This window comes from Bos taurus, chromosome 11 (assembly GCF_002263795.3).
Source record: "Bos taurus isolate L1 Dominette 01449 registration number 42190680 breed Hereford chromosome 11, ARS-UCD2.0, whole genome shotgun sequence".
In the NCBI taxonomy this organism is placed as follows: Eukaryota; Metazoa; Chordata; class Mammalia; order Artiodactyla; family Bovidae; genus Bos; species Bos taurus.
The window spans coordinates 7,126,678-7,140,352 of NC_037338.1; the positions used below are offsets into that span (position 1 = coordinate 7,126,678).

Sequence of the window (13,675 nt, forward strand, 5' to 3'; positions counted from 1 at the left end):
TAATAAAATCACATAGATGATTAAAGTCAGTTTATTCGGAATTCTCATGGAAAGAGTCCAGTTACAGAGGCTTTTGATTTTGGCTGTTGCCCTGAGTAAGGTAATTGATCAGCTCCTCTGAGCGTCCACTAAGCCTCTGAGGAGCGCAGGGGTCAGCATGTGCAGAGATCCCTGCGCACAGAGCCTAGTTCACGCTTAGGCACCCAATCATATCAGAGTTTTCAAAACATAGACATTGTGTCATCAACAGTAAAACCTCCTGCAGAAATGTACACTGTGGTTCTTAGAGCCATAGTTTCAGCTGCCAACTCACTGTAAGGGCACCGAGTGACCTGCCACCTAGATTAAGTCAGGAGGTTTTGCTGAAAAAGTTCCCCACAAGGAAGGTAAAACAGAACTAAGAGGAAATGTGACCATCTGCAGAGCTACCGTTGCAGTGGAAAGTGCAGCTCATCAGAGATCTTTCAAACAGAGAACATGGTGCAAACTGAAGTCAATATTTGTTAACAGAGCTCTCATCAGCAACCTGGTTCCTGTCTCTTAACTGATAAGGACAATGGAAGGCTTCAAAAGGAGTGTGGCTATCCTATGTAGCACAGAGCTGTTAGAGAACTGGTCTTTCGAGTTAGCAAACTCTGCTGGTAGGAAGTTGGGGAAGAAAGAGCTCACTAGCCAGATGGTAAGTGTTTTTCCTTGCAGCGCTTTTCAAAAATGCTTTGATCTCAAAGGGAATGGATTTTGAACACAAAAATTTAGGTTGAAAATAATCATTGCCCTTGATTTTCTGTTTATGAAAAAGGTAGTCTTACCAGTGGGAAAACCAAGGTACAGAGTGATGAAGTCCCTTAAAGTCTTGTTTGTATTACATGGAACTTCGGCCTCATGTGTGTGCTAAGTCGCTTCAGTCATATCTGACTCTTTGTGATGTGTTATGGACTGTAGCCTGCCAGGCTCCTCTGTCCATGGGATTCTCCAGGAAAGAATACAGGATTGGGTTGCTATGCCCTCCTCCAGGGGATCTTCCTGACCCAAGGATCAAACCCACATCTCTTACATTGCCTGCATTGGCGGGCGGGTTCTTTACAGCTAGCACCAAATGGGAAGCCCATTGGCCTGCTGTACTGGAAAAGAAATGGAGGAGGGTGGGTTTGGGAGGGGGTCTTGTGGTATATAGTGCATGCAGAGTGCTCATATTCCAGAATTGTTCTTGCTGGAATCCGCTGAAATTCAGAAATGAAATCTGTTCAGATGGTGGATAAGGGAAAAAATCTTGGGAAGAAACGAGCTCCTCAGTAGGGGTTGGGGGGGCAGGGGAGAGGAATGTAGTGTGTGGAAAGGGGGAAGGAAATAGGATGGAAAAAAAGAGAGTGATGTGTTTCAGGAAGAGGGCTGCTGGGGGCCTGTCTTTTGAGGGGAGTGGTGGGTAGGGAGGAATAACTGACTCAAACCCATGTCTGGCATGGGGACCTCTGGTTGATGGCTCCATTCCTCTCCTCTCTGAAGGCTCTCAACAAAGCGTGCAGGGTCAAATGTGGCAGAGCTGGCCCCTAAAGCTGCACCCACTGTGTGTCAGGTGTGGAGAAGAGGGAGCTATGTATATTCATGTGCCGTATTCAATGACATTCATGTGTCACTGCCCCCAAAGTCTCAATATGGACCTTGTCATGACATTCCTGCTAGTCTGTATACAGTATATGAGAGAAAGCTCCGACACCCACAGAACCACATTTAATCCCTGCTCTTACTCATGACTCTAGACTATTCACCTAACCTCTTTAATTCTCGTACTGTTCACTTATAAAGCCAGCATATTAGTACTAACATCAGGCTCAGAGGGTGGTGTCTAAAGATGAAATGGGTGTAAAGTCATAGGTGACTCAGTCAGTAAAGAATCCGCCTGCAATGCAGGAGAGCTGGGTTTGATCCCTGGGTCAGGAAGATCCCCTGGAGAAGGAAATGACAACCCACTCCAGTATTCTTGCCCAGGAAATCTCATGGACAGAGGAGCCTGGCAGTCTACAGTCTATGGAGTCACAAGACTTAGTAACTAAACCACCACTTAGCTAATATCAAATGCTTAATAATGTCAGCCCTCATCGTCATCATTATTTTTTTACTTTTCCTACTTTGGGAATCTTCACCTCTGTGCCCTACTGGTGGCCCACGGTGGCTGCTGATTTGAATCACAGAATCCCCAACAGGAAGGAGAGTTCTCTCTGCTCTTGAACAGGATGTGTAGGTGAGGAGCTTGACCCTTCCACATTTGGATATGTGGACCAGTAACTCAAAAAGCTCGGGGATGTCTTTGGTTTTCAGATTCTTGCTTTTCCAGTAGGAGAACTCTTCATCTACGTCCTTCAAAATATTTGTCCTATGATTATGAGGTCTGTATTTCTCTGCTTGCCCTTCTACACTTTCCAGTTTTTTGCGAGTATGGAGAAAAATGGGGCTTCCCAAGTGGCTCAGTGGTAAAGAATCCACCTGCCAATGCAGGAAACCGGGTTCAATCCCAGGGTCAGGAAGATACCCAGGAGAAGGAAATGGCAAACCACTCCAGTATTCTTGCCTGGAGAAACTCACGGACAGAGGAGCCTGGTGGGTTACAGTCCATGGGGTCTCCAAGAGACAGACACGACTCAGCGACTAACAACAAGAGCAAAATTCTCAATACTTCTGCAGTGATTTACACACAGAGGTTCAAACTGGTCTGTGAAGGAAGGATGAATACCTCTCTCCAGGGGAGTTTTCCAGGGAAGGCGATCAGCTTTTCTCTTGTGTAGCTTCAAGGTCTATCTGCTTGCACTCTGGAAGATCTCCTCCAGCCTGGTGGGTTTAATTTCATCTATATACTCATGGATCCCAAATTTATATATATATATCTGGATGTAGGTCTCTAACCTACATGTGTTCCCTGAACTTCAGCAGCAAATAGCTCATTGATGCCTTGACATCTCCAGCTGTATGTCTAAGAGGTTTGCCTGGTTGTATATGTCCCATACTGAGGGATTCTCACTCCAAACTCTGTCTCATGTCCAGGCTCCACCTTAGTAATTAGGAGAAAAAATATATGGCCAAATTTCGTGCTAAATTGCTCCAGTCATGTCCGACTCTTTGTGACACTATGGACCATAGCCCGCCAGGCTCCTCTGTCCATGGGATTCTCTAGGCAAGAATACTGGCATGGTTGCCAAACCCTCCTCCAGGGGATCTTCCTTGACCTAGGAATAGAACCCAAGACTCCTGCATTGGCAGGCAGGTTCGTTACCACAAGCATCACCTGGGAAGCCCCCTATGGCCAGATTAGTTTAGATAAATTCTGAAAATGAAGAGTAATTCTGAGAATTCTTAAAAAGAGGGTAATCTGCCCTTGCAGTCAGCAGGCATTGGAAGATTTCTGCTTAACTTGGCAGAATTCATGGCTGCTCAGTATCTTGGATTTAGTTATTTATTGGAAGCCCTTGCCTTTCATGTGTTGTTTTGCTAAGTTATTATAAACTACTATACTTTTACACTGGATGGTATCATAGTAGTTAGAGGCCAAAATTGCTTAGTTCTGTATAGAAAATGGGCTTAAAGGAAATTAGGGCTATTTATTTTATTTCATCTCCCTGTCTCAATCATAAGAAGGAAAGATTTATCACTGTAACCTCTCTTTTCAGTTAAGATTAGGGGGAAAAAAAGACGTGTCTTTGAGGTTCAGCAAGTCTGGTTTCAACCCCAGCCACAACTGTGTGAGCTTGGTCAAATTATTTAACCAGTCTCATCCTTGGGTTTTTATTTTAATCTGTAAAATTTGAATGCTGCTGCTGATAAGTACTATGCAATATTGTACTTTCAATGCAATGACTTAAATGTTGAATGATTGAATTATTTTATAGTGATGGCTTTTATTTATCACAATAGCTAGACTTTATTAAATGCTTCTGCAAGATATCATGGGTATGCTATTAAAACTCTAACTGAAGCCTTATTGAAAACTAGGAAACCAAGATAACCATGGCCTAGTCTGAATGAATAAATGCCTAAACTTAATTAAAAAATTTAAGATGTTTTAGGATACAAAATGTAAGTTTGTATTCAAATGTAAGCATGTTTAAGGTAGTTTTATTTTGTTTGTCAAAATGTTACCTAGAGGTTACAGTGTTCTGGGCACTGTTCCAAGCTTGCCTGCTCCTGATTCTGTGGAGCAGATTCTCAGTGCCAAAGCCCACATGATCTTAACAACTAAGTCAAGCATAGCGATAAGCAGATCTAATTCCTTGAAGTAATGCCAGCATCTTGTGGTGAAGCTCCCAGCAGTGACAAGACTTTTCATCTCTCCCTCTGAGACCGCATGACTGATATTGGTGCAGAAGGAGATGCCTGCCTCAGAAACATTGCCAGCCACAGGGGAGAAGGGCGAGAAGTGGTGGTGTTGTCAACTAGCTCCCAAAATCCACTGGAACGTTTTTTGGGCAGCACCTCCTCTTTCAACCTTCATCATATCATAGCAAAATAATATAGTGGTTAGGAATCTAGCCTTTGGAGCCAACCTGCTTGGGTTCAAATTCTGGATCCATCTCTTAGCATAACATAACTTGTACCATTGGCTTACCCTCTTGATGTCTCAAGGCTTCCCTGGTGGATCAGACGGTAAAGAATCTCCCTGCAGGGCCAGAGACCCAGGTTTGAGCCCTGGGTTGGGAAGATCCCCTGGATAAGGGAATAGCAACCTACTCCAGTATTCTTGCCTGGATAATACCATGGACAGAGAAGCCTGGTGGGCTACAGTCTGCGAGGTTACAAAGCGTAGGACACGACTGAGCAGCTATCACTTGGTGTCTCAGTGTCCTTGTCTGTAGAACAGCTGTAATAATAACAGTGCTTGTGTCACTGGGCGGTGGTGAGAATGAAGGTGCTAATACATGTAAGCCATTGAGAACCGTATGTTGCCGGGGTCCAGCCCCGGTGGATCCAGGGAATTCGAAGCAGGGACGGCGTCGGCGAGGATCAGGAAACAATTGCTTAATTAAACGTAATTAAGGATATAAAGAGTAATAGAATGAGGATAGCTCAGTGAGGAAATTCAGTGGAGAAAAGAGGCTGAATAATTCAGCCAGAAGGTAAGAGAAAGAACGACATGGTGAGACCAAGTTTCGGTGAACAAGGCCCCGCACTTTATTTTCCAAAGTAGTTTTTATACCTTAAGTTATGCATAGAGGATAATGGGGGAAGGGGTAGAGTCCTGCAGTAAGCCAGGCTTTCTTCCTGCAATCTTATCATATGCAAAAGTTTAGGTGATTTGCATCATCTTCTGGCCCGGAGGCCTTTTTCTCTAAAGGTGATTATTCTAAAGTCAGGCGCCAGCCTCCAAAAAGCATTAGATAAAGTTGCATTCCTACAGAGCAAAGGTGTGGTGGGCTATAACAAGAAACAGAATTAATTCAAGGGTCCCAGGTTACAAACATTAAAGCTACTATTTACACCAATTATATTAATCAATACACTGCCAGGGACACAGCAGGTAAGGGATATGGAGACATAGCAGCAAACATTGGCCCAACAAGTGAAAATCCCTTCACCAATACAATTTCTAATCAATCTTTTAACTGCTCAAAGGAATCTGTATTTAGACAGTTTAGAACATCTCATGCCTCTCACAGTTTGGAGGCTCTGAGCAATCACATGTGGCCAGAAAAACCTATTCAGGCAGGCTAGAGGACTTCCAAGGGAGTTTGTAGGTTGAAACACTGTCACACCCAGGAATTATTAACTGGAGCTGTAAGCTAACTCTTTTTTCAGAGAGAGGTAGTGGGGGACAGCCCCCCGTAAAGTCAGAGGTGTAGGTGAAAGCACAAAGCAGAAAGTAGGGAGACTCTGGCTTTGGGGGTAGATTGCTCGAGAATTTCCAGGGAGACTCCTGAGGCTTGATCCCGCCTTTGCGTATGCCAAGCCTCCTTCCTCATGACCTTTGCCAGGGGCGGAGCTCGCTCCCCAGAGTAAGTGACATACAGTGAGTTCCTGAGAAGCCTTAGCTTTGGTTATTTATTACTGTGCTGGTCTGGAATCAGTCCCAGAATCCTTCTGGGATGTGGTGAGTTTTAAGTTAGTCAAATTTACTCATGACTGAGTTACACCAGCTATGTGGAGCTAAAGGCAAATTTGCAGCTAACATTTGTTTGGCATGGAACCCAAAAGTTGAGGCTGACAGTTTTCCATGTTTCCCTGTTAGACAGTCTAATGACTTCCCTCTGTTTCTATGAACTCCTTAGAAAAACTTGCCTTTCCCATCTAAGAGCCCTGTAGGGAGTTGAATCTGAGAATCTGGAATCCGTGTTTGGATGAGACAATGTTAGTTCTGGATCTTAAACAGTACATTTGCAAAACCCCTTGGAGTCTGTTTACTTTTTATCTCTTGTCCCCATTTGCTTTCGAAACTCTCTCAGCACCAAAGTTGCTGAGCCTGCCTCTCTAGAGTCTGTCAAATAAAGTATCAAGGAGTATCTGGATGGGTAGTCATAGGGTTCCCGGATTTCCAGATCATTTGGAACTCAAATTGTAATAATATTGGAGCCACAAACACCAAGCATTAGCTTGAGTAACTGATGCTAAAACGGGATAAGATCTGATTACTTCTTCCAAATGATTATTCTGTTGTCCTTAAATATTTATATATCAGGGTCAAGAGTTCTTGGTATAAGTAAACCGGCACTTTTGAACGAGTCATGGATTTTGGCTCAAGATGAAATTTTAGGGTGGGTGGAGTGGGTGTGTGGAAGGATGTCTCTTATCTCCCCTTTCAAATAAAACAGGGAATTTGTGCTTGTGGGGAGTCGGTAAGGAAGAAGCCACAAGAACTGGAAAATCTTCACAGCTCGGTCACTGACTTGAAGTTCTTTCCTTCTGCCCTTCATTTAGGGTAAGCATCCTTTACTTAACTAAAGTTCGTAGTAAAAACGTTTCCATACATGTAATGAGAAAAGTACCAACAATTCATGTGTAGAGGAAATGTGCTATCCGGAAATATATTAAGGGTTATTGTAGTCATCCTATATTTGTTGGTTTCTTTATTGGTTCCATCTTTCCTCAACTCTTTAAGAAAAAAAAATATAGCTGTTATCCTTTTGTTGAAAGAAAAAAAATGTAATTGTTTTTCATAGACCTTCAACTCATCTTAGAAAGCCTTTGGTGGATCTTGGGGACAAACAGGGTGAGAGACATGTTTTTGAGGGTTTGGAATGGTGTCTAGGGCAATAATTTGATGACCGTTTTAGCCATCTCTTTCTCATAATCCTTAGGAAATATGGGATGAGAGCTTGCCTGTGTTCTTGGGGGAAGAAGGGGGTCATGTGAACGCACAGCCAATTGCCAGCTTGTGTGGATGTTTGTGGTTTTATGTCAGCATTTATAATATTGTGTTGTCTAGGGTCACTTGACTTTTATGATTTTTTTTTTTAATAGAAACTTATTTTCTTTCCTCTTAATTTAGCTTCAATCATGAGACAGTGAAACAGGACAGCCAACATCAGGTCTGCATGGCCCCAAGGTCTAGTATTCAATGGTGTGTGTCTGAAGTTAGCTCATATACTAAAGATCTGCTAAGGATGACTCCTCCTTGCAGGGGGCAGGGGTATTAAGCAAGTCAAAATCATGGCTGTAAATATTTTGCTTGAGAATTTTAAAAATTATTTTTAATTGGATAATAATTGGTTTTTAAATTAATTTATTTTTAATTGGAGGATAATTGCTTGCTTGTGATTTCGAATGACTCATTTTTTTGGTAGAGATACTGACAGTTCTTTGCAACTATCTGTCTTAGGGAATATCATCAATCTCCTAGGTGGGAGCTTTGCCATTGGATGTCTCAGACTCGACCTGAATCATCTTGAGAATCGGTTCTCAGCACCTGCTCTCACTTGAGAAACAGAATGAGACTTTGGGTCTCGGTAATTCTAACAGCTCTCATACCTTCCACATCAGCTAGGTTTAGTAAGTATTGCTTTTGAACTAAGATTTAAAACAATTTTAATTAAGTAATTCCAAGAACATGTGCCTTGCTATCCAATTGCTCTAACTGAATGGCAATGTGGAGAGTTCATTTATGTTCTACAGTTATTCTTTTTTAAAAATTCATTTATTATTTATTTTTGCTTGTTCTGGGTCCTTGTTGCTGCAAACAGGCTTTTTATAGTTGCAGCGACCAGGGGCTCCTCTCCATTGTGGGTTGCCCTGCAGCATGTGGGATATTACCAGACCAGGGATTGAACGTGTGTCCTCTGCTTTAGCAGGGGGATTCTTATCCACTGCGCCACCAGGAAAGTCCTTAGAGTTATTCTTCATCAGCAGCTCTTCATTTGTCCCCTTTATGGGGATAAATTTTTTATAACAAATACAGCATCATTTTGATTTAATGCATTCAAATACTCAAAATGTAACATGATGCCTGCACGCAGAAGTATGGGCAGCGTTTGTTGACTCGACAACATGCTTTGTGTAGGTGGACTTGGCTGCGTTTCTTTGGAGCAATGTGGAAGATTAAGGTCCAGGTTAAAGCACTAATGTACGTACCCATTGTTAGTCGCTCAGTTGTGTCCAACTCTGCAAGCCTGCGGACTGTAGCCTGTCAGGTTCCTCTGTCCATGGACTTTTCCAGGCAAGAATACTGGAATGGATTGCCGTTTCCTTCTCCAGTGTACCCATTAGAATATTTCATAAAAGAGCTTAGACGATTTACTTATTCTTTCTCAAAGTGTCACAAAGTATGACAGCTTTCTCAATTTAATCTTGCTATTGTTTAATCACTAAGTCATGTCCGACTCTTTGCGACCCCATAGATTCTAGCCTGCCAGGCTCCTCTGTCCAAGAGATTTCCCAGTCAAGAATATTGGAGCAAGTTGCCATTTCCTACTCCAGGGGATCTTCCTGATCCAGGGATGGAACCTGAGTCTCCTGCATTGGCAGGCAGGTTCTTTACCACCATACTGCTGGGGAAGCTTAGAAGGGGATATTTAGAATACCAAAATCGTAATCTTTTCATATGATCACTTCAAGAAATTTATGTGTTTGTTTGTTTGTTTTTAATTTGCAGGCAGACCATTTTTGGGCCTGGAAAATGAGGCTTTAATTGTGACATGTTCCAGACAAGAAAAATATCCATACCCTGTGGACTGGTATTACTCAAAGACCAACAAAAGTATTTCTACCCAGAGAGGAAATCGGATAGTTGCCTCAGGGAAGCATCTCAAGTTCCTCCCAGCCAAAGTCAGCGACTCGGGATTTTATACCTGCATTGTCAGACGGTATTGTCCAGGCCTGCTCCTTCGTCTTTAACAGCTGATATTCTGAGCTGCCTCACTTCTCTTCCCTTTCTAGACCTCTCGAACAGTCATATGTATGAAGTAATCTGAATAAAAAGCACTTCTAGAAATGTCTTCATGGTGAAGTTCAGGTGGTGGTGAACTATTTGTCATTATTACTTGGAGGCACTGCAAAGCATGCAGTATTTTAGTTCCCCGAACAGGGATTGAGCTCTGTTAGGGATGTGCCCCTCTGCAATGGACTCACAGAGTCTTAACCACTGGCCCACCAGGGAAGTCCCTGGTAAGCTATTTGTATGTATAATTGCAGGGCTTAACTTATAGCCCAATTAGAAAAAGACCAGGTTGTTCTAGTGGCTGAGAAACTGAGAGCAATCACTCACTTTGAGTTCCAAACAAGAACAATCCAGTATAAAAAGGTTAGGCTTGTGATGAATGTAAAAGGGTGGTCACCTGGGCCTTCCACCCGAGGGGCAAGCCCGAGTGCATTACTCTACATGCGGTTGTCACAAATGTTGTCTCATAAATGTTGTGTGCCTGTTTGGTAAATATAAGCTATGAGACCAACTATGTCCAAAGGCAAATCGCTCTAGCTCGGTGCCTGGGCTCTGAGGTCAGATGGTGCTAGTTTTGAATCCACGGTCCTCACTGCTTATCTGTGTGCTGTTGTTAAGTTGCTTCTCCTTCACTGTTACCTCATCTGTCAAATACACATGATAACAGAACCCACTTCAGAGCCTGTTATGAGCACAAAATGAGGTAATATTACCACCATAAATGGTATATAGAAAACTCTTAATAGATACTAATTATTTTCATTATTATATCAGGGGTTGGTGTCACAGCACATACAGTATATAGAGAAATGGTGAGGGAGTCCTTTTTAAGGCTACAGCAGAGGTTATGCTTTAAGCTTCGCTGGTGGCTCAGTGGTAAAGAATCTGCCTGCCAATACAGGAGATGTGGGTTCATCCAGGAAGATCTGCTGGAGAAGGAAGTGGTAACCTGCTCCAGCATTCTTGCCTGGAGGACCCAATGGGTAGAGGAATCTGATGGGCTACAGTCCATGGGATTGCAAAGAGCTGGACACGACTGAGCAACTGAACAGCAGCTACAAGGGGTTATATTTTATTTAAAATGTAACCAAAAAAGCAATTAAAACTTTAGATTTTAATGACTATTTTAAAATAAGAACTACTGTGTATCAATTGTTTTAGGAAGAAACATTAGAGTTGAATTATTTCATAGTGTTAGTATTCAGTAAAAGTTAGAGTCAGAGTAAGTCATTTCATAATGCTGCTGCTGCTAATGCTAATATTAAGTAAAAATTAGAGTCGGATTAGGCTTCCCTGGAGGCTCAGTGGTAAACAACCTGCGAGCCAATGCAAGAGACGCAGGTTTGATCCCTGGGTTGGGAAGATCCTCTAGAGAAGGAAATGGCAATCCACTCCAGTATTCTTGCCAGATTAAGAGTTGGATTAAGTCATTTCATAATGCTAAATAATATTAAGTAAAAGTTAGAGTTGGATTAAATTATTGCATAATGCTAAGTGACTTTTTAAAAATTGCTTATTTTATTTTAATAGTCCTACCTCCAATAAGACTGGATATGTGAATGTCACCATTTTTGAAAAACAACCAGATTGCAATATTCCAGATTATCTGATATATTCAACGACATCTGGATCAGAAAAAAATTCCCTAATATTTTGTCCTACAATTAACCGCTACAATTGGACACAGCCTGTTGAGTGGTTTAAGGTAAAAAGAAACTTGCCGGGAAATAGATGAAAATACACAATCAAAATAGGTAAGAAAGAATTACTAAAAGTGGACTGGAACCTTTCATTTCAGAACTGTGAAGTTCTCCAAGGACCAAGGTACCTGGTACACAAGTCGTTCTTGCTGATTGACGATGCAACCAACAAGGATACTGGTCATTATACATGTAAATTTATACACAACGAATATGGAGTCAAATATATTGTAACAGCAACCAAATCATTCACAGTTACTGGTAAGCTACTGAATGTAACAAGGGCAATATCGAAAAAAGAGAAAGTGAGAGAAATCGTGTCCTTCTTGTTGATTTGCCTGTATTTTATCCTCCTCCTTGAGCTTCCTCCTGCCTCACCTTTTCTTACACATCCTCTAATATGATGCAAGGAGATTTTCTAAATTATACACCATCATGTTTTAAGACATTTGGGGGAGGGGGCGAAATTACACTATGAATCCAAAGCCACATCTGCTCTCTCTTCTATGTTTTAATTTTTCAAAGGTAATGCAATCACCTAACTTTTTTTGAACTGCAACTCAACTATTTGAAGAGCAAGATTAACTCTCTTTCTCCCAATGTCTTGTCAGAGTTTCTGTAAATAGAGCAAGATCTATTTACTCTCTGATATAACTAACTGGATTAGAAGTATAATGAGAAACTTTATAAAGAGATGCATAGATATTATTGGGTGGTTTTCAATCTTGATTTGCAAGGCTTTCATCATCATCTACCATCTTAGGTGGTCATTTAATTCTAATTTTTAAGTTCACCTTACATTCTATAAAAATCCATCAGGGGAAAGGCCTCACAATCAAACATGCCCGATCTACAAAGAGCTGGGGTCTCCTCAGCACAGCTTGATCTACGGGTATAGATGAAACCTATATGCCTGGCACATTTCTTTGGGCAGAACCATAGTGGACAAGAGTTTTGTCTGGAGTTTTCCAGGGCTCCGCCCCTGTAAAATGAGCAGCACTGGACCACATTTGTGCTCGCATCTCTCAGTGTTCAACATCAAACCCCACGGAGGTCCTTAATCACAGCATTCTGAGATAAGTGAGAATCAAGGGGTACAGGAATGCATGCGTGTTTCATTAGAACTAACTTCTCATTCAGTTAGTTATATCAGAGATTAAATAGGCTTCCCTCTATTTACAGAAACTTTGAGAATATTTTTACCATGTCTAAGCAGGAATTTGGACTTTCTGATATGGCAAGCCACATAGGTGGAAGGTGCGAGCAGAAGTGTAGACTGATGTGTTTATCACTTTCACGGGTCTTTGGAAATCCTCCCTGTAGCGTTATGCCTATTCTATGGAATCGAGGTTTTCTGGCAATTGCTACATTATGCAATTCATTTAATGGTTTGCATAGTATTTGTTTTAACAATAAAAAAGAGAGAAGAGAAAAAATATATATAAAAAAAACCATAGCTAATAACAGAAAGGTATTGCTTGATTGTTTTGGTTTCATTTGTGTGTGTGTGGGGGGGGGGTGTATGTGTATACATGTGTATTTCTTGCCATGGATCACTATCGAAAAATTTGAGAAATATCACTGTGAAATAGGTTAGAAATAAGAAAATACAACCTTTGTATTGACGACTATTCAATGCTCTCCAAATATTGAAATTCTGTCTTTGTCTTTAATTTCAGAGGAGAAGGGCTTTTCTTTGCCTCCTGTAATTAAAGCGCCTCCACAAAACGAAATAAAGGAAGTGGAAATTGGTAAGAAAACTATAAGAATACTGTAAAATTTTTGCCTGGAAAATCCTTCCACGTGACCCAGGGGTCAGGCTATCTCCATAGTAGGTCTTGAGGATTAAATGAGATATACTTGCAAACACCCACCTTGGGCACTTTCTAAAATTAGGGATATGTGCTCACCACCATATACAGCACTCACATTTGTACTGTGCTCTGCTTTTTGTTTTTTGGTACTTTCACCTGTGCTGCCTCATTTCCCTCTTGCTTCTGTCCAGGAGGTAGATATTGTCCCACTTAATGTTTATGGATGGTTAGGCTTAGACGGATCAGTGTGTGCTGTGTGCTAAGTCACTGCAGTCATGTCCCACTCTTTGCGACGCTATGGACTGTAGCCTGCCAGGCTCCTCTCTCCATGGGATTTTCCAGGCAAGAATACTGGAGTGGGTTGCCATGCTTCCTCCAGGGAATCTTCCCAACCCAGGGATCCAACTTGCAACCCACATCTCTTACATCTGCACTGGCAGGCAGGTTCTTTACCACTAGGCACCTGGGAAGCCCCACCTTTCTATTAGAACGCTAGAGTACCTTGTGTTCCAATTGTGTGTTTATACCGTTGTCATCTCCTGGGAGACTCTAAACTCCTTTTCTCTCTTCAGATGCCTCTTGTTTGTTTTTTTTTTGTATTTTTAAAGTCTTTCCTGAATTTGTTACAGTATTGCTTCTGTCTTACATCTTGGCTTTACGGCTGTGAGGCATATGGGATCTTTTAGCTTCCCAAACAGGGATTCACCTCACACCCCCTGCATTGGAAGGACAATTCTTAACCACTGGACCACCAGGGAAGTCCCTGGATGCCTAATTCTTGACCCAGGAATTACGAACTCAGTAGGGGA

The 13,675-nt window shown here is 41.9% G+C and overlaps 1 protein-coding gene across 5 annotated transcripts in view; it reads left to right on the forward strand.

The window, feature by feature from the left end:
- Nucleotides 1-592: 592 nt before the first annotated feature.
- Nucleotides 593-13,675, forward strand: part of IL1RL1 (interleukin 1 receptor like 1) — a 38,094-nt gene continuing 25,011 nt past the window's right edge. For 3 of the 5 annotated variants that reach the window (XR_009496284.1, XR_009496285.1, XM_005212445.5), the window contains exons 1-8: nt 593-679; nt 6,792-6,898; nt 7,469-7,540; nt 7,799-7,968; nt 9,068-9,278; nt 10,883-11,057; nt 11,151-11,313; nt 12,732-12,803. Coding sequence is in view for 3 of the 5 variants with exons in the window: in XM_005212445.5 (XP_005212502.1) it covers nt 7,908-7,968; nt 9,068-9,278; nt 10,883-11,057; nt 11,151-11,313; nt 12,732-12,803 (682 nt within the window). In the remaining 2 variants the exon portion in view is untranslated. Of the gene's footprint in view, nt 680-6,791; nt 6,899-7,468; nt 7,541-7,798; nt 7,973-9,067; nt 9,279-10,882; nt 11,058-11,150; nt 11,314-12,731; nt 12,804-13,675 lie in introns of those variants that run through there. The other 2 variants (XM_024998706.2, NM_001206302.1) reach the window with 2 other exon arrangements.